Here is a 20,794-nt window from a genome sequence, read left to right on the forward strand (position 1 = left end):
TCCACGAAGCGTGGAGAAATTTTCTGTTGAAAAATAATTGTTTTGTTAATTTAACTCCAAAATGGCTACAGTAAAATGTCATACTACCTTTAATAGGATTTTTCAAAGAAAAAGGGCAATACGAAGCAATTCATGGAAAAATATATTTAAGATTAGAATCTTAAAGCTCACAAAAAACATCTTTGAGAATCTTCAAGTTAGTCAAGTGAATATTTTTTGTAAGACTATTATATTAACACACCTCCAGGAACTTACTTTCTCTCTCACTGAGGATGTTTAACAGAAGAAGTAAGACTCAGCACAACAGTAATTAAATACTTCTATTTATTTTTTCATTAATACAGTATTTCCTTCCCCACAGATGAATAAAAAGCATCACTTATAAGACATTTATTGAAGAGCTATCAAAATATGGTGCTATTGAATCTGTTGCTTCTTTTGGAAAACAATCTGCTTTAGTATTACTCAGAAACATCACTGCTGCCTACAGAATAATGAACCTTTTGTCCCCAACTAAATATCCATAATGGATCCAAGGCACATAACATTGTATTAATTTTATGAACCAGTTTTAAGCCAATACTCAGAACAGAAATATACCACATCAAAAGGTATAAGAATTATTATTTGAAGAGAAAGTTCATTAACGGTAAGGGCAGATTAAGCTATTGCCAGAAGGTGAATTATTCTACTGGTGAAGATTAGAGTTTTGATTTCTTCTGAAAGAAGCTGATAATAGCATTTGCACATTCATCAGATAACCACCTCTCTTTCAGGACTTCACACTCTTTACTGTTGACTGCATGGAGCTTCTCCTTTTCCATACTTCGTAACAGTTGCTTTGACACTGCCAAGGACTGGAGGAGAAAGAGAGGAACATCAGGAAGTTATGTTTTTTATACTTTAATTTAATGTTTCAGAAAATAGCACGATAAACACATTGGAATTCAAACAGAATTGTATTAACTGTACTTTTTAGCTTTTAGTCAACCATTTTGTTGGAAGTAATTACTGCATTTAATTACTAAGACTGCTAATGAGGTGGAGGAGGTTCATGGGAAGCGAAACAGCAGTCCATTAAGTGCTCATAATCAGAGTAGACGGGCATAAGAAGCGAAATTTGCTGAACTGTCTGCAGTGCCAAATGTAACCTATGTTATCAGCAGTTGGCACGAGCGTCTCCTCTTGTCCAATGTAACATAATACCATTGTGACTCAAGTAGTTTTGCAAAACCCAAACTAGTGAGCAGGATGACTGAATTCAGCAAAAAGTAAAGCCACCCAGCGTCACCTTGAGCACCCACAGTGCACACAGTACAATTAATATTGCAGAACCAGTGGTAAGGCTCTTAAACCTAAACTATTGCCAAAATAAAAATCTAAGAGAAGGCATCCAAGGCACGCACACAGAGACTGCAAATGGATTAGTTAGTTAGTTTTTAAGGCTTTTCAGCCATTGAATCTCTGTGTACAGTGCACTGTCTTAGATTCTGCCAGGGTAGAAGAGTGGTATCTGTTTCACAGCAGCAGAGGGACAGGGACAGATCTGTGCTTGAAGGAAAATATATTGAGCCTTGTTATTTCAGTTAAGGATGAAGTGAAACCAACTAACAGGATAGTTTGGCAGGAGGATTGGGAATGCTTACAAGGTGGAGAAAAATTTAAAATACTGACATTTTTGGGGAGGCTTGCATAAGCTTCTAATCTTGCCCAAACTTCCTTCTGAAAAGTCCTGTCGGGGAAGACTTCAGTCACAAGTCCCTGGGCACAGGCTTCTGCTGCAGTCAGCTTTTTATTGAAAAGCAAAATCTCATTTGCCTATATAACAAAAAGTAGAAAGTGTGATTCAACAAGACACAAGAATTGAGTAATCTGACAGAAAAGGTATAAACTTCCAAGTCACATTTATTTTACTCTCTTGCTCGTTAATGTCTGCCCTCTGAAAAGAACACAGAATCACAGAATAGATGAGGTTGCAAGGGACCTCCAGATACTGTCTAGTTCAAACCCCCTGCTCAGGCAGGGTCAGCTGGAGCAGGTTGCCCAGGACTGTGTCCTGTTGGGTTTTGAGTATCTCCAAGGATGAAGTCACTTCTCCAAGGACGAAGATTTCACAGCATCTCTGCACAACCTGTTCCTGTGTTTCACCACCCCCACTATAAAATTATTTTTTTTACATTCAGATGGAATTTCCTGTGTTTCAGTTTGTACCGCTTTCCTCTTGCCCTGTCACTGGGCACCACTGACAAGAATCGGTCTCCATCTTCTTTACACTCTCCCATCAGGTATTGATAAACATTGGTCAGATTCCCCCAAGCCTTCTCTGCCCCAGGAAAAACAGTCCCAGCTCTCTCAGCCTCTTCTCATATGTAATATGCCCCAGTGCCTTAATCATCTTTGCGGCTCTTCGCTGGGCCTGCTCCAGTATGTCCACGTCTCTCTCGTAGCTGGAGCCCAGATGCGAACACAGCACTCCAGCTGTGGTCTCACCAGTGCTGAGCAGAGGGGAAGAATCACCGCCCCCAACCTGCTGGCAATGCTCCGTCTCATGCAACCCAGGATGCTGTTGGCCTTCTTTGCTGCAAGGGTGTGTTGCTGGCTCACGGGCAACTTGTTGTCCACCAGGACACACAGGTGCTTCTCTGCAAAGCTGCTTTCCAGCCAGTAAAGTCCCCAGCATGCACTGGTGTATGGGATTATTTCTTCCCAGGTACAGGACTTTGCCCTTTCCTTTGCTGAAGTCTATGAGATTCTCCAATTCTCCAGTCTGTTCAGGTGCCTTTGAATGGCAATGCATCTGGTGTATCAATCATTCCTCTCAGTTTTGTATCATCTGCTGAGGGTGTACTCAGTCCCATCATTCGGGTCATAATGAAGAGGTTAAATAAGTACTAGACCCAGTATCAACCCCTGGGCTACACCACTAGTGACTGGCCTCCACCTCCTGTTGTTCACCAAGAGTCTACATGTCTTTTTGAGCAGAGCTCCAAGGTTGTTACCTGAAATTACCACATCATAAATGTGTTTGTTCACTTCCCGCAGTGACTCCAAGATTTCTAGAACATATACTGGTAGGTTATATCTCACTGAATTGACTACCCTTGATACTTGGATGTTTATGAAGCACTTGCTCTACTTCTTGCAGATTTAAAACTTGCTCAACAAAAATACATCCTATTAACACAGGCAATTATATCAGGTAAGTATTTGAAACTATCCAGTTGTTTTCTGTGGGATATCAAAAGTAGTAGAAAGAGAATTATGCTGTTCAAAGAAAAGAAAATTTAGATTCTGCAGTCTCTTCTTTTTTTAATTTTTGTGGGTTTTTTTTTTTAATTACTATTATTTAGTTTCCTTATTTCTAGAGTAGATAGAGGAAATAAGAGTATAGACAGAAGACCAATATATATTAGAACAAAATAGATCATCTAAAAGGTCTGGAAGTAAATACATAAATAGATTGCTTCACGTTCACATTTGGAGGAACGGTTGAATACAAGTTTCCCACAGGGTTGGCAGAAACCACTGCAACACTTGCTCCCTTGCCTGATAAAGGCAGCCTACCAAGACATTTCTTAAGAGTGCTCTTATTTTCTTTTTTTAATCCTTCTTTACATCATTCCCTCCCATTGCTGGAAGAAAGATACAACTTTTCACATATAGAAATTGTCTCAAGCAGGTGGAGGAAGCCATGAGAAAGAAAACCTTCATCAGTATCGCAGTATGGCTTTACAAGTGGTCACTACTCTGTTATGTTGCCTGTGCTGACACTGTCATTACATTTCTTGATCTTTGTTTCAAAAGATGCGAACAGGAGCTTTCTTTGAGGACTCTTGCTGTGACTCCACTTGCTCTTACAGTTGGAGGATACCAACACACAAAAGTCAGATGATCCCACATACAGTGCAGACATTCTTACCTTAGCTAAGCCCATGATTTTTGGAAACAGGTACGAGGAACATCCTTCTGGGCTCTGTCCAAGTTGACTAAATGGGCTGTGAAACGTAGCCTGGAAGGAAAAAAGAAAAAAACCCAAACAAATGAAAAAAAGAACAAAACAAAGCAAATCTCACAACAGAGCACAAGACTAAAGTACTAGGATTTGGTTTTCATTTTAAAGCTTCTAATGTGACAGAGTTCACCAGAAATACATTTGACCTGTTTCCATAATAGTCTTTAAATACCATCCAGTAACACTGCTTCATCCTCTCAATGCACCTAAGAGCTGACTTTGTCTGTGTAATTCAATTCCCTTATCATAACAACCCCATTGATGAAGTTACCTTATCTGAATACAGTGCTTAGAGAAACTAGTTTGCATGTGCAAAATCTTTACAGAAAAGATGTTCATACACATCTGCGCTAAAAGTTATTAAATACATAGCCCAAATAACTTAAGAGAATCATAGAATCATAGAATCATACAGGTTGGAAAAGACCTCTAAGATCATCGTGTCCAACCGTCAACCCAACACCACCATGCCCACTACACCATGTCCCTAAAAGAGGTAAAGAGCATTTTGCTTTCTGAAGGCACACTAAGTTTATTCTATTCCTGAAAACTTCAAGTCATTGAATCTTATTTCCTCAAATTTTATGCAAATTTAAGAAGAACCTGTGGCAGAAATGCATCATGGGATCATACAAAACAATACCCTAATTGCAAGTTAGAACCGAACTGCAGAATTTTATGTTTTGACAACTTGCTTCAAGCAAGAAAGACAAAATGATTGCCTGTATTTCCATTTAAAAATATGAACTGATACACAAAGAGAGCACAAGTTGCCAATGCAGCTTTCACTGTGATAGAAGGTAATCATCTCTTACTGTACTGCAGATGGCCATACAGCAAGACAGATCAATAGACTTCCTAGGAAGAAAGTGACAACTATATCATTGTAAGAAAAGATTAGACAACATCTGCCAGGATACAGGCTAGTGTAATTGGTCCTGCTTTAGCAACGGGAGATGAACTATACCAGGGCTACAAACTGGTACCCCAGGAACTGGAGCAAAATCCAGTACAGAAAGCAATGTTAACTGATCACCCAAAATGCCGATCTGTTGTCAGACTGGGCTGCACAGTGTCCCGTAAATGTGGTTGGTAATGATCTCCTCTGGGAATACCTGGCTGAGAATAAACCCAGATCCTGACATAGCAAAGCTGGCCACTTCTGGAGTAGATAGTCAATGCCTAAGGCACTCCAATCAAACTACTAGAGAATGTGCAATTAAGTAGGAATTTGGTTGAGAATGACCTTACTGCACGGGAGTTCACAATCCTGGAAAGGGAAGAATAGACAACAATCACCTTTGAGAAGGCGTCAATAAACCTGAAGTTAATAGGAAAGTTCTCATGAAGACTGATCAAAGTGAAAAGCTAAGTTAGACCCTACAGAATCCACAAGCAAAAGCTGTCCCAGTGGAGGTAGGAAGGTACTAACAGATTGTCTCAGCTCTCGTCACTGACCTTAAATACAAGTACACAGAAAGTGAAAAATACGTCAGACAACTAAGTATGAAATGAATATAAGCATGCAGAGATTAAAAAAAAAAAAAAACAGAAATACAAGGCAAAAATAAGATGCATTTACCAATGATTATGTATATGAGTGTAAAAGGAAGTTCAAGTATGAATCTCAAAGTATGAAGTATGAATCCTTCAAGAAAGAAGGATACTATTAACAGGACAAAACTTTTAATGCTTATTTGGATTAAACTTCAACTAAATCTATACTAACTTATGGCTGTAGGAGATGTTATGCCGAGGGCGAAGTGATTAGAATTCAAAATAGTCTTAATAAAGTGGAGAGGTACAAGTAAGATGCTATTTAATACGGACAAGTTAAAGTTTGGCATGAATAACTTCGTGTACAATATACGATAGGAACAACTGTTTAACTGGCAACTCTACGGTAAGGGATCCAGGTGTTATAGCAAATCACAAGTATGTAAATTAAGTAACATTGTGGAATGTCAAAACAGAAATACAGTCTGCAGCATGTGGAGAAGTTCTTCTGCTCTACTTTGCATCAGTAAGACATGAGCTGGAGTGATGTGTCCAGTTTGTACCACTAAGCTTAAAGAGATGCAGAACTGGAAGGAGTCCAGAGGAATGTGACTGCAGGCCTAAGGAAGTACATGAGAATAAACTGAAAGAATTGCAGCTGTTTAGCTCAAAAAAAGAAAAGATTGAGAGAGTGGATGTAAACCTGAGATATATCTAACAGTTGTAAGTACACTGATGACTAAGTACACTTTCGGCTATTGTAAGGGAGGATGAAAATAGTCTGTTCTTTAAATTCAGGAATGAGAAACAACAGGTTCACCAAGCAGCAAAAAAAGATCAGATGGGATGGGAGGAAGAGGGAGAACCCAACAATCTTCTAGTGTAAGAGGAGATCTAGGGACCAGAATAGATTGAATAAATCATGCATGTTATACAAGCGTACGTCAGGAGTGACACAGTTCTAGCTGATCCTGTAATGGGGCAAGCAGAAGGAGTTGGTCCCTTGCCGCTCAATTTTCCTAAGCCTCATAGTGACAAACCCAATCCAACAGGGACTTTGACAAGAAATCTGACACAGTGCTGAAACAGGAGTCAAAGTACCACCCATCACAGACCCTTCTGCAAGCAAAAGCTTGCCTAAAATTAATTAAGACCTTAGGTTAAGTTCTATATCTGTTTAACAACCTTATACAAATGAACAGCACAGAACATAAAAAATAAGCTATATAATGGGATTCTGTGCTATGCCTTAATATAGCTTTTGGTTATGTATTTGGCAAGTTACCTGAAAAGGAATCTTAAGTTGAAAAGCTTAAGCAAAGCTTTTCCAAAGTTACCTTGGAACACAGATTAGATAAAATACCAGTTACTGCACTTCCATTCCATAATAATCTTTCGCTTCCCCTCTCATACCTGAAAGGGGCCTTACAACCATCATTTCACATCAGCTACTCTTTACTTTACCCACTGATACAGTAGTTTCTAAACTGGAGTCAGCAACTTGAAAACGGTAACTACAGCAGGGAAATTCCATGCATGTTAACCACTGGCTGATGCACCCTTGTGCTGGTAATTAATATAGGTGTTCCTTGACATGATATAAAAGCCTTTCACTTGTGTGTTCTTTTCTGTCAGATTACCCCAAATGAAATAATATTTGCTACAGAAAGAGGCTTAAAGACTGCCTTGGGATCAGCTATGTAATGTACTTACCCTGTCAGAAGCATAGATAACGTCACACAATCCAAGGATTGTTACAGAAATTCCAATAGCTGGGCCATTTACCACTGCAATCAGTGGTTTAGGAAAATCAATAAAATGACCCACAAACTCTCTAGAGAGAAGGAAAAACAGAATGTAAGAGACACATCCTAGTCTTCTTCATCAACTTTCAAAACACATGATTGGATACTGCATAAAAAAAGCCATGAGCTAGATTCTATGTAGGATGTGTTTTTGTCCCTTTCCCAAACGAATTCTGACACAGACAATAAGACCTATTTGAAATACGTGCATTTCCTTACCAACTAAGAATCAAACACGTACATGACAGCACAGCTTTCCTCGTTCCTGCAATCAAGTTATGAAAGTGCTGTCCTCTTCAGCTACAGTTACTGAATACAGCCCACTAACAAGAACAGTCTTTTGCCCTGTCTATCTGCCTCTATATCCACACCAACTCCACCCATGGGATAGCCGTTCCTTTCACAGATTCTGTTCCGCAGTGAAGCCCCAGCAGGCACCAAAATTGTGATACTTCCACAACGCAGAATTCCCTAGTGCTGTTCTGCCTGGGTTTGAGAAACAGTGTTTTGTTTCATTTGACAGCTACTTCTCTATCCAAGAAGTGCAAAATACGTTCTCAAAATATAGTATTTTTCAAAGGTGAACAGTGTTGTAAAAACTCCACTTCTCTGGCATCTTTGTGCACCAGTTGTAATGAAGCACTCACTGTGCTTGTGTAATAGTAATAGCATAGCAAATACAGTCTTCTCACACGAGCAAGATGAAAGACCATAAAGTATACGTGAGACTAATCATTGTGCTGAACACCCTACAAAACACTGCAAGCTGGAACGCTTGCCACATATCACTGAATAACACCTTTGCAAAGGATTCGGACTGCATGATTATCACTTTGTAGGGGCAATGGTGATCCACAGACAGCTTGCCTAAGTAAAAGCTGCAAAACTGAGTACTTTACTTGCAGTTCATCTTTAAAATATAAATCAAAAACATAGTTTGCTTTTCTGTGTATTTTAGATTTTCCATCAATCTCAAGTGCTTGAGGAAGCAATCCAACTTGCAAGAATCTCTCAGAAGTAATCATAACATACAGAAGTAAAAGAGAAGACAAAATCTGCGTAAATAGGGAAGAAAGAAACATGATGTTTGTCCCAAAAAAACATTTCAGCCACTGAATCAAATGATGTCCCTGATCTTTTTGGCCTTAGAAAATAAATTAGTCTAACAGGTAGATTCAGACTCAAAGATGGAACCAAATCTCAGAATTCCTGGGCGATTTTGAACAAGTTCATTACACCTCGTCTCTATTCAAAGAAGTCTGACAGTGGAAATATTTTGGCACGTCCTGCTAGTGTAGACACTGTTGGGTATCAAAAAAACCATAAATTTTTCATGGCAGCTTAAAAACTAGAGAGTCAAAAATCATGTTTTTGTCATTTTATCTGCATATACTTTGGAGACTAAAAAATGAAATTGAGTCTTTAGCATCACTGTACTTGAAAAGATTTATAAAATTCACCTCATTTCCTCATTTATTTCACACAGTTAATACTACTTCTCCCACATGATCTTTGTGTTTATGCACATGTGATCCCTTAAGACGCAGTCATCTCAATGGATGTATCATAGCATAACTGGGTCCCTGCTGTCATATTTTCTAATAATGCCTGCAAATTATATTTTACCCATTACAGTAACTTATGCATATATGAAACCAAGATGTTCTACTTGAGTAATACTGCTCCATCTTTTGCCATCTTCTCCATTTCACCGGGCTGGATATTAGTAAAATTATTCAGATCATTTCCACTACTATAGTAGTCTCCATTTCCTGCAGAGAACACATATGAATAAATGCACCAATGGTTTCTGAGAAGGTAAGAGAAGACAAGCTTCCATTTATTACATTTACAAAAGAATTTCATTCTATGTGCCTCACATTATTAGGTAATTAGAGGGATTGTCTCAAAGTATACACACTACCTTAAAGGACATGGTTTAAAAATAAGTTTTGACTGACAATTCACTGAAAAACAATAGGTAAAAAGCCAAGGAATATTAAATTTGAAAGATTTGAGGGGGGAAAAAAAAATTTCTTTTTTTCCGTAACAGTGTCAGATGGAAAAAAAAAAAATTTATTTCTTTCTCTTCATACTTGCTCAGGTTTTTTTTGTCAATTCACAATCACAATTCACACAGTAAGATGTGAGAAACTTTTTTTTTTAAAACAGGAAAATGGAAATGTAAGTTTATGCGTCTCCCTTCACCCCACCTTCAAACTGATGAAGGAATCAAAAATAGACACAATAGCCTATTTAATATGTAATAGAAGTTTCACGTTTTTTATGACCAATTAAGGAAAAGGCATAGCATTCTAAGGATAAGACTGACAGCACTGCATTGAAATCATTGTACGGAAAGATGTATTCTTCAATAAGAAGCAGATAACCTGTTAGTGAATGTGTAAGTCAGCTTGAGGCACCATCAAAAAGCAAGAAGTATTTAAAAGCTAGACTGCATGATTTAATTGTCTAAATCATCCTATGTTCCATGAGGACATTCACAGGATGGGACTTTTCACCTGTTAGCACATCCATTACTTTACACTGCAGTGCTCTTACTAACTACGTAAAATGGAACAGAAAGTTTTGTGCAGGTTTGTCCTAGCTATACATGTGTTAGACATTCCAGTTGTGTGAACTACCCTTCTCATTTTGTGAGGGTTGTTGTGCCTAGTCATTGCTAGTGAAAGGAAATTCAGCATCCTGGGAATACAAGGTGTTGGTAAAGAAGACAGCGGAGAAGAATACATATGCAATACGTATACCTCAGAAGTAACAAGTAAACAGGCTTAAGGCCAAATTCACCTTGCGACCACGCTACTTAGCTGCCAGCCAAAGCTCGAGCTTTGGCTAATTTCCTAAATGCACACCTATCTGCAAGAAAGATGGGCCAGACAGGCAGTGCCTGCCCTCAGCCATTCTGTCCCTCCTGCCTGCCCTTCCCACTGTGTCGTTCAGTCAGCGTCAGGGACGGACCAAAGGGTCCTCCAGAGAATCCAAATGACATGTCCCCAGAACAGCTAAACTTCACAGGCAGCATGAGTTTGGGCTGTCCTTTCACATTGTCGCTGCAGTCATCTAGCTGCACACATCTGGTGACTGGGATATATACAGCTGGGCCAGGTTGCAGCTTGCCTGGCCAATCCTTTCCTATGGCAGTCACAGGAAAAAAAAAACCAACATAAAGTATCATTTTTTTCTCATGAACATAGGTAAATATGCAGTGAAAACTTTCTACTGGCCATGCCAGTGCAGGATTTGAGGGGCTTGTTTTTAATATGTTTCAATGTATCACAGAGGTAGAGAAAATTGACTAAACCCATACCAATGAACTTCAAAAGCAGTAGCAAAGATGCTGTGGAGCAGATATATCAGCTACTCAAAAGTAATAAAGCCCTTAGGATTATTCCATGTCTATCTTCTCACCTCAGAAAAATGTTCTGATGTAACAGCAAGCTTGCTAAAGAATTTGAAACACCACCTTGAAAGAATTTTGCCAAAACACTTTGGAAGAATCTTTGGTCTACACTAGAAGAAAGAATTTCCTCACTTACACAATTTTATCTTAGTCTAAATATAGGTAGATAGTTCATGTCAGTACAGTACTTCGGCATAATATAAAACAAATATAAGAGAGGCATATGAAGTATGGTACCAGTAATAACTGCTATGGTAGAATCATCTTTTCCAGCTTCTTCAAGTGCTTTGATAATTTCTCTGTACATCTGCATAAGAGGAAAATCAACAAAGTACAAATGTGATGCTGCAAAAGATCATAAAAAGGAGATTCACACTGACAACAAGGAACTTGAGAGACAGATTAACTACGGTCCTTTTAAGTATGAAAAAAAAATTTGCATCCACAGAAAGTATTACATGTGAGGTATTTCTGACCATAAAGACACATGTTTGCAATACTCAAGACTTCCGATGCAAACCTAAAGGACAAAATAAGGTTCTTTAGAAAATAGACATTAACTAGAAACAGCTAGTTTTAAAACCTGAGAAGCAGTTTAAGTGGGCAAAATAATATGTTAAAGAATTAGCAGTAGTGGGGTGAAGTCTCTGTTCTGATATCTTTGCAATTGTGAAACGGGATGATCACATTCCGAACAGGATGGACTTCCTCATGAAGACAGCTATGGGAACCAGAAGACTATATGGACGTACACCCAACAGTGCTGAGCCAAAGTAGGCTGCACACATACTTTGTTATACATAAGGCTACAGTCACAAAACAGGCCAGTCTTCCTGCAGTTTGCCATTTTAGTTTAGTGCAGACTGTAATCCTATAATAAGTTTGGAAAAAACCAAGAAACACAGAAAAGTCCAATCCATAAAATTTTAGCTGAATGATTTCATTTTGTACTGGATATTTATTCCTTCGGTTGTCATCGGAGTCAAGATACTAAGCCCTCATAAAATTCAGACCACCATGCTTCAGTCAGTTCTGCTAAACCTGTAGTAAAGATTCTTTAAAAACTTAAGTAGCTTACTCAGGAAAGAAAAAAATCACTAATCCTCCCAAGTTAATTTCTTTACCTTATGGTTGATGGCGTTTTTCCTATCAGGTCGGTTAAACATTATCTTTGTGATATTGTTTTCGGTGGTAACTAGTATTGTTTCATAGCCATCATGTCTGCTCTCTTCTGGAGAAGCATCTTTCTTCTGGCCAGCAGATTCTGCAGAGACCAGACTTGAGACAAGTTCGCTATATTTCTGTCTGGCATTATCCTGTAATGAAAGAAAAGGAAAAAAAAGAAAAAAGTCACACAGGATTATGAAAGACACAAATGGAAATCAGTTTGTTATGCTATTTATAAAATGGGTACCTGGGGTGGCGGGAAGGGGACTGTGCTTTAGGACAAACGCCCAAAAAAATCTCCATTAGAAAGCATTCTAATTAGGATGAGAAGAGGAACATGCTGTATTTAAACACTGCAGATCATGCTTAAAGTCAAGTGGAAAACAGCAGCAATGGATCCGCAAAATAAAAGTGAGTAGATGCTGGGATGATGACATTTATTTTGTTGGAGAAGCGCCCCCATCCACGCCTAAGACTACCAGAGACCTTTGTCATATTCCCAGCATTTACACATTTCTATGGATCTTTTGTTTCTGCTTTCCAGTTGGACATTTCTCCAACAAAATGAAAGTTTTTATTTTAGAACATGTGTTGCTGAAAATAAGAGTGCTGAAATGGGTCTATAGCATTTTAAAATTGCTTCAAGACTCTAGTTTTCATTTAGCACTAGCATGACATGCAAAAGCCTAAAGCATCCTGCCTCCCTATTTCTACAGTAAGCAGTGATTTAAACAAATTGTAAGCTCTTGGTTGTTATAACCTATTTTCTTGAAAGAATAATATACTTTGAACAATTCCATGATCCATAATCTGTAGCACATGAAATTGTCTACTCCCTCTCCACTATAACTTCAAAAACAGATTCTTTTCCTTAAGTGTTTCTTGGATGTTCCTAAAAGCTGCAGAGCCATTTCAAAAAAAAAAAAAAAACAAACAAAAAACCAAAACACACCCCAAAACCCCAAAGCAGCACAAGAATATGTTATGTTCATGAAATTATGCAGGCATGTTTTCTTTTAAAAGAAAAAACGCAAAAAACCCCTCTGTATTAAGTAATATTTTTGACTGACCTCAGAAACTACTCCTAAACAGCAGGCCTAATGAAGTAGTGACACAGCTGATTTGTAAATCTTATGCTTCCTTCATTCAATAGTAGCTGAAGAAACTGTGGTAGCTATATGCAATGTCAGACTTACTACAGTCTGCATGAAAAAAGAACGCTTATGTATCTTTGCATGTATACTCTTCCTGCTCGCTTCACTTGGAAGTAAAGACTTCTTTAAAGGTTATGAAAGGTATTAAAATGTCAAGATACACTGAGAAAGAATGAAGAGAGGCTCTTAATACTCCACTTTTTTCTAGTCTTTTAGTCAGTGGCATTTTTAAAATGACAAAGTTATCAATATGCTGGATTCACAAATTTGCTCTTTGTTGTAAGAACTGAGAAGCTCAATCCATCTTTCTTAAAGGGAAGAGCAGAATTGAACATAGTGTGAAAAACACTATTTTTATTGAAAGTCAACACATATGTAAGATATCTTACACTGGTACAAGCTGGTAGTAATAATGTAGAATTAGGCTTACACAGTAAAAAATACTCCAAACATTGAAGCAGTGAAATGACTATAGAATACAGTGCAAAACATTTTGGTGTCTGAAGCAGAGTCGCTCAGCTACCATATAATATGTTTAGACATCAGTCATTCACTTACAGGCCATGCTTTTCAAGGTAGAGTAATCTACAAAGTATCTAAGTGAAATTATAGGTATTGTCACCTGAGACAAATTGCCAAGAGAATTCCATGCATCCCACTTGGCTTTCTTGACAAAGTCCAGCATACCTGGTTTTGGAGAATTGCAGGGACCTTCAGTAGCCTGAAAAGAGAGTGAAACAAAACTTATTTAAACCTTTGATTAAAGTTCAGATGCCTTGGTAGAAAAGATGACAACTGTTAGGAATTTTTATCTCATGAGGATATAGAATTCAACTCTGAGACAGAAGGAATACCTAGTGGTTGGGCAATATTCAGACAGTTCAGAAGTTTTCAGTGTCTGCTATTCCCTAATACCTGGTGCTGGGCTTTCAGAAGCACCTAACCAATATGAGACACTAGTTTGCAAAATGCCCATGCATGTTAAGTTCTCCTTTCTCAAAAATTGTGAAAGTTTTATACTTAAAAAGAAAGTTAAAGACTTGTAAGCTGTGTGAACAAAGAAACCATTGCATAGGACCTATTAAGCTGGATCTTACTTCAAAGTTGGCTCTACTATGAGCAAGGGCATTGGGCCAGTTGAACCGCAAAAGTCCGAGCTATCCTGAAGTATTCTATGATCAGTTTTCCTCAAGAAAAGTACACTATTGGAGAGAAATATTTCAGGTAGGAGGCAGGAAAGAAAGAATATATTTATGAGCTCATTATTATTAACTAGTAAAACTACCTGGAACAGTCAGCTAAGTTTTTATTTGAAGAAGCAATTGATTGCCTTCTTCAATATAACAAGCCACAGCCTGTACTGACCCTGCAGGCAATCTTGATCCACAAATACTTCCCCAAATACCAGTACAAGTCCCACTAAGGACTTGCAGCTATTGCTACAAAGGTCTCCTTCCATAAAGTAGTAAATAACCTTCACTCAAAGTGTGGAGGAACAGTTCCTTGAATTAAAAAAAAAAAAAAAAACAAACCAAACCAAAAAGATTACAATGACCACGCAAAAAAAAAAAAAAGAAAGAAAGAAAAAACCCCAGAAATCAACCTTCAAAGGTCAATACCATTATATTATAAGCCCAGCTGACTGACTGTAGATACAATAAATTTAAGAGGAAGCATGTGGTATACTTTTTTTTCCTAGGCATAAGCCATTTTCAGAGCTGCATCAATATATGCTATATTATATGGAAGGCATCACACAATTGATGTAAATTGGCTCTATTTCTTTGAATAAAGGTTTCTATTCAAAGCATGATTTACAAGATGAAAGGTTTGGCCTCCCTCAGCATTCAGGCAGGGTTTGAGGGGCTGGTATTTCAAGAACAGAATTTGAGTACCTGAAATGAAGAGCTTGTTAAGACACAATACATTTGAATGACCCCTATTTTAAGTAAAGTATTTTACAGGTCCATCCCCTTAGATTATAAATGCTCCTTACGAAACAAAATAAGTCAAGCCTACCTGTTTAAACAAAGCATAGAGCTTCAACTTAGTTTCATTCCCAGGATCCTTTTTCAAAAGCTTCAGTTGTTCTTGAGCCTTTTCAAAGTCTTTCTGGCTGGCTTGCATGGTGGCTGCAGTCACGTGCAGGTGAATTGCTGGAATGCAAACAGCTTGCGCTCGCCTGGTAGTAAGTGGAAAAAAAATCCCATTGCTTGGGTTTTTGTGTAAGACTAGAGGAGAAACAAATATATTGCTTTTTAAAGACATTCAAAGTAAATGTAAAACATTAAATATTCTACCTGCACTGATTAAAATGACAACAACAAAAAGCAAGATCTAAAAATTACAAGAAAGTTGCTTTAGAAGTTTGCTTTAGCTGCAACATAATTAACTTTTGGAGAATATGACATTATCTCTCTCTAGTATGTAGTGCTAGATTTAATGCTGCCAGATGACAAAGAAAGTATGCAGTAATATACCAGATGATCACATATAGACCACTAAATGGCAGTAGTGGTAAACTAATGTTTTGCTGTTTCTGGAATAAATCAGAGCCCTTCTGTCCATGACAAACAAGTAACAAACACAGAACAATTTTATTAATGGTTTAAATCTCTGTATGTAACATTAACAGCTTTATATGTCTATGAATTAAAACAAGTATGCAGCTTGTCTGTTTTTTGTGACCTTTTAAGGTTTGTGTGCTTCTATCTAGAAACCTTTCAATCTGAAAGCATGGCTCTTCAATCAGGGCAACATAAGTGAAGGCTAATTTCAAAATGTAATTTGGGAAAGGACTGGCTGTAAAACAGCCTGTAGACACTTGAAAAAAAAGAGGTGGTCAAAATATTCTGGGAGAAGAACTCTCCACCAGGAAAAAAGGTAATTCCATTAAAAAAAACCAAAAAAACAAAAAAACCCCCAAAAACCCAAACCCCACATCAAAGAACCAAACCTAACCCAAGCCTATAATGTTTTGTAAAAGCAGGTTTACTTCAACAGAGTTTGGAATCAAAAGCCAAGAAGTCTAATAATTTTGGCTTGTTTCAATAGGGCAAAAGCATGTTGTCTCAGCTTTCTTTGGTTAAATTAAGTATTTTACTATTTTTAAAACGTTAGCAGTTTACGTATCAACGTTCCTTCTCTATTTTAGTAAAAAAAGAACAAAAACCCCCCAACTTTCCCCATTCTAACTTACAGACACAGCTGTCATGTTAGAACATCATATATGATAGACTTCATAACCAGTCACATTTGAAAAATTAATGATTATCTCAAATGCAGGCAGATAGAATGTTTAATCATTAATTTAATCTGTTAACATTTCACTTACAGAACCATCATTTAAAAATCATACCTAACATGCAAATTCTGCCTTTTCATACACACCTAATGAGAATTTTAGACAAATTCTACTGCCTACTTCAAAAACATCCTCACTGCTTTTATTTCTTAAATAAAATTTATTTTCTGTTGCAAGCCTAAAAGTTGCAGGCAGGAAGTGTGAAGAATGCCAACTGTGTCCAATTAATTTTATTACTCTTTCATTTCATGCAGATAGGAGGTTTTAGTTGTCTTGTAAAAATGTTTGTAAGATCTATTAGTTTTATGTCCTATTACAGCCGTTCTGTATTAATAAAATCTAAGTTCCTGGTATTTTGGAGCTACCAAGTTTGAATGACAGAAATGGAAAGAATATTTTCTGTTACATAAATACATTCTTTCAAAAAGAAAGAATTCCAGAATCTGCTTCAAAATCTTATGCTAGTGAAAAGAAATCTACCTGAAAAATACAAATGGAATAATAGGTTATCAAAAAAGGCTGCAGGAACAGAAAGTCTTCTTACTTAAATTGATCAGCTGTAGGCCTGTATTAACATAGCAGTGCACCCAGACAAACGTGGGCTAACCATCTGCCAGTTTAACCAACAGTGAAACTGATGTGTTCAGAAGACTCTGTCAGAGTTTAACAAGTTTATCCCTTAACCAACTGGGAGGCTATTTAGCCTTGTGGACTTCACCTCCAGCATCAATAAAAACCTTTTGACAGAAAAATGTGTATCTAAATGAATACAGATACCAGTTTTTTAATACTGAGTTTCTTTGATTAGTCTGTCCTGGAGTCACAGAACGTGATGCTCACCTTCAGATCCTACTCCCAAACATGTTTGTGAAGTCACATTTGCAGGAACAAGAAAATGAGAGTGCAGGAAAAAGACTAGTGGTTTCTTTTGGTTTTGTTTTTTTTTCCCTCCAATTTTGGTAGCCATCTTTGGAACTACTTGAATGCTGCTGTTCCCAAGATGATCCGTGTATCTGGTATATTTTTTTTTTTGTCAGTTTAGGCAGTGACTATACTGAAGTGGATTCAATGTTTAAAAAGCGGGATTTGGATTTACAACATGTTTGACAATCTGGACTTCACTCCAGCTTGGCTATGGCCAATATTATAAATAGGCTTTAAGAACCTCTTTTATATACAATTTGATAGTGACTATAAGTTAACAAGAGTTGAGGACAGGCAGCTGGGGAGAGGGGAACAGCATAGCAGCCAGTCTCAAGGTATGTATGCACATATATTCAAGGTTGAGGGTTTTTGGCATTTAGCAAGTCACAAGTTCTCTTCCTTATTAAGGATGCAAAGTGGACAAGTTAAAAGAGGATGAGAAAACAATTAGGTGAATAAAAAAAATCTGGCTGGGGAAAAGTGGAATGATCTTTCAGTAAGTCCAGACTCAGAGCTACTTTGCTTTGCTGTTTGGTTATATGCAGTTTTACTTCTTAGCTACAAAAATGTTTGGGTAAAATATATTATCTATCCACTTCAAATACTCTATCTTTCATTCTTCTTTTCCTCCTTACTTACTGCTTTGTAATCGGAGATTGTGCAACTTAGCTGTTTATTAAAGCCTACAGTTTATAAGAAAAGGCCTCTTTTCTTCAGTTCTTCCTTGCTGCTTGTAGCTCAGTCCTCTGCAGGAGATCTATGATTCACTCCTTTCTCTCTGCCTTCTGATCTCAGAGAACATTTACTATATGTTAGTGATGATCACCAGTTCTCAACATGCTAAGGCTAAACTGACTGCTACTATTTCTCTATTAAAATAACAAAGAATAAAAACACAAAGGAAAAATTAAGTTATTTCACAATTTATTCATCTTGGGCAGGATCTCATTCTTCAGAGAGATACACAAATAGCAGGAACAGAGCTCCTTGACCTCAAGTAGATGACAAAGAGTGACGAGGAGATGACTCGCCACCTGTCAGCACACACAACAGCACTGCCATCTCTGGGACCACACAGTGACGCTGTGCCACAAACCCAAAGACCAAGGAGCAGGAGAGGCTGCTGTAGCCCACTATGGGGAGGACTTACTCCCTCCATCTGCTGCTCCCTTGCTGTGACACCGAATCATTCTTACTCCCTCACTGAGCAAATCCATGCCTCATTTTAGCAGCCTCACTGAAACCACACAAGATTTTGCTGAAACCAAACAAGACAGGCAGAGAGCCTGGAACCTGACCTACAAACTACTGATGTTGAACCTGCACTTGTTTCAATCCAAGCAGAAAAAGAAGCCTAGAAAAGGCAATCAAAACCCCCTCTGTATTCGCCCTTCTCATCTACTCGCTGCAACAAAGTTAAATGATTTCCTTCGCAAAGCTTCCTCTCTCTATTGCTCTGCACCTTGCAGGCAATTAGCTGCCACTGCCCCACTGCTACAAACGACCTTTGCTGTATTGGCACCCATGGAAGAGTGGTGAGGGCCTGGCACCCTCCCCCCGCTGGGTAAAAAAACCAAAACAGCTCCCCCGCGCTGGGTAAAAAAACCAAACCAGCTCCCCCCCACTGGGTAAAAAAACCAAAACAGCTCCCCCCCGCTGGGTAAAAAAAACAAAACAGCTCCCACCAGAGAGACAGAAGCAAGAGGTGTCACAACTTGGCAGAGCAGCCACAAAGTCCACGACAAATGCCTGCGCACTCCTGCAAGATCATTCACTTGGTACTTTTCAAGCTGTAGACTCTGAAAAAAAGAAATAAATCCTGGGCATCACTGCCTGAACCTGAAACATCCAGGCTGACAATCGTTTCTTATTTATTCCCTTGCCTTGGACATCTCTTTGTTCCCATTCAGTCATGCTGGATATCTTGCAAGCCCGTCATTTATCCTGTTCACATAAATGTCTCAACCATTCAAACATAAGGCTCTTAATTAAAATTGTAAAAGTCAGTTACACTGAAAGTAGTTTCTCACTGTTTAGCAAAGACTGCAAAGCCTGTTAAAGACAGGGGACCTCATTACAGTGTAGTTCTGTCACTTGCATAAGGACTTTTATAGAGTTAAAAATGCCAACTTTTTGTAAAATGCTGGCTGCTCACTTTCTAACTTGTAAAGCAACTTAGCAGTTTCCTCATTAAGACTAAACAGAAGCCAAAAAGATTTCTTTGCACAGGAAACATCAGACATGCTCAGCAAAAGAAAGGGATGGATATACCTGAACTCCATCTTCCATTTACTTAATAAAGGTTTTCTTTTAAATGTTAGTAGATCCTGGGGAAATAAAGCACAGACAAAAGCAGTTAAAAATCCTATTAGGATTAAGAGCAGCGGGTGGTGCTAGAAACACGTGGGTTTAAAACTCCTGACAGAACTGGAAAATGCTCATTTCACATTATTGTAACTAGCTTTAGAGAGACAAGGAAGAAAAAGAATAGGAAGTGTTGTCAGACAGAAGCAAGCAGTACATTGAAGTGTCACTCGGATGAATCCTGGAACATATGTTCAATAGAAGATGTGGGTATCTTTTGCACATTACGTGTAATACTTCAGATAACGCATACGACATCTCTTCTTTGCCATGATCACTATCTCAAGGTGCTGTGATCTTTTGTGCTGCTCTTTTCCTCATGCAGAACAGTGAGCAGCACAGTAACTGTCCCTTGCCATTTCACACAGACCTGGAATTACAGCATCTGGCAATATTTCTGCTCATGTTCTTTCCATCTTAAGAGAAAATTAAACAAAATACTGTTTTGCTGCTGCTACTGTAAAAAGAGTTGAATGGGTTGTTTTGGGTTTTTCATTTATTTATTTATTTATTTAGGATACAGAGCAATCAATTCCCACAAACCTCAAGGCACCAAGTGTTTGGTTATAACCTAAAACAAGCTTCTGATTACGTGCCTTTCCAGAGTCCCTCCCCAAAGAGGAGACAGCACACGTTGCCCAGCCCATCCCATCACTGTTTCTGCGCCAGCCAGAGTCTCAGCTGTTCTACAAGGTTCAGGAGTCCAAAAGTTACCCCGAGCGCTTCACCTGGTCTGCTCCGGCACCAGCAACCACTGCTGTGAGAGGCTGCTGTGAAGTCAAGCAGGAGAGCAACCAAATGAGACCTCCTTGCTCCCTGTCCTCCTGCTGTTGGGACACACGCAGCCACAGTGGAGGAACCAGGAGCCCTCCCTGGCGGGGTGACTGGGGCAGTCCTTGCCTGCTGGCACCTGGCCGTGAAGTATTCCCGCTCCAAGTAGAGTCTCAGGCTTCAGTCCCCCTCTTTCAGTAGCACTTCTCCCATTTTGATCCTCCCTCAAAATTATCCTAATTTTTCTCCATGGAGGAGAAAGAAAGGGTCTGGAGAAGGAATAGCAACCTTTGATCATTAGTTCAGCTACAACAAGGGACGCAGGAGCAGAACTAGTGGGAAAGGTTGCCACCGTTGGCAATTGCAGCAACTGTT

The 20,794-nt window shown here is 38.5% G+C and overlaps 1 protein-coding gene across 9 annotated transcripts in view; it reads right to left on the reverse strand.

Annotated features, from left to right (window-relative positions):
- Window positions 1-310: 310 nt before the first annotated feature.
- Window positions 311-20,794, reverse strand: part of ECI2 (enoyl-CoA delta isomerase 2) — a 33,925-nt gene continuing 13,441 nt past the window's right edge. For 3 of the 9 annotated variants that reach the window (XM_075142604.1, XM_075142602.1, XM_075142601.1), the window contains 9 exons: window positions 15,076-15,238; window positions 13,679-13,777; window positions 11,860-12,051; window positions 10,973-11,042; window positions 8,984-9,086; window positions 7,223-7,343; window positions 3,920-4,009; window positions 1,675-1,818; window positions 311-857 (listed from right to left, as the gene is read on the reverse strand). In XM_075142604.1, the coding sequence (XP_074998705.1) occupies window positions 702-857; window positions 1,675-1,818; window positions 3,920-4,009; window positions 7,223-7,343; window positions 8,984-9,086; window positions 10,973-11,042; window positions 11,860-12,051; window positions 13,679-13,777; window positions 15,076-15,238 (1,138 nt within the window). In that variant the 3' untranslated portion in view covers window positions 311-701. Of the gene's footprint in view, window positions 858-1,674; window positions 1,819-3,919; window positions 4,010-7,222; window positions 7,344-8,983; window positions 9,087-10,972; window positions 11,043-11,859; window positions 12,052-13,678; window positions 13,778-15,075; window positions 15,288-18,969; window positions 19,084-19,555; window positions 19,612-20,794 lie in introns of all 9 variants that reach the window. The other 6 variants (XM_075142606.1, XM_075142605.1, XM_075142607.1 and 3 more) reach the window with 6 other exon arrangements.

The sequence above is a fragment of the Calonectris borealis genome, chromosome 2 (genome assembly GCF_964195595.1).
Source record: "Calonectris borealis chromosome 2, bCalBor7.hap1.2, whole genome shotgun sequence".
NCBI lineage: Eukaryota > Metazoa > Chordata > Aves > Procellariiformes > Procellariidae > Calonectris > Calonectris borealis.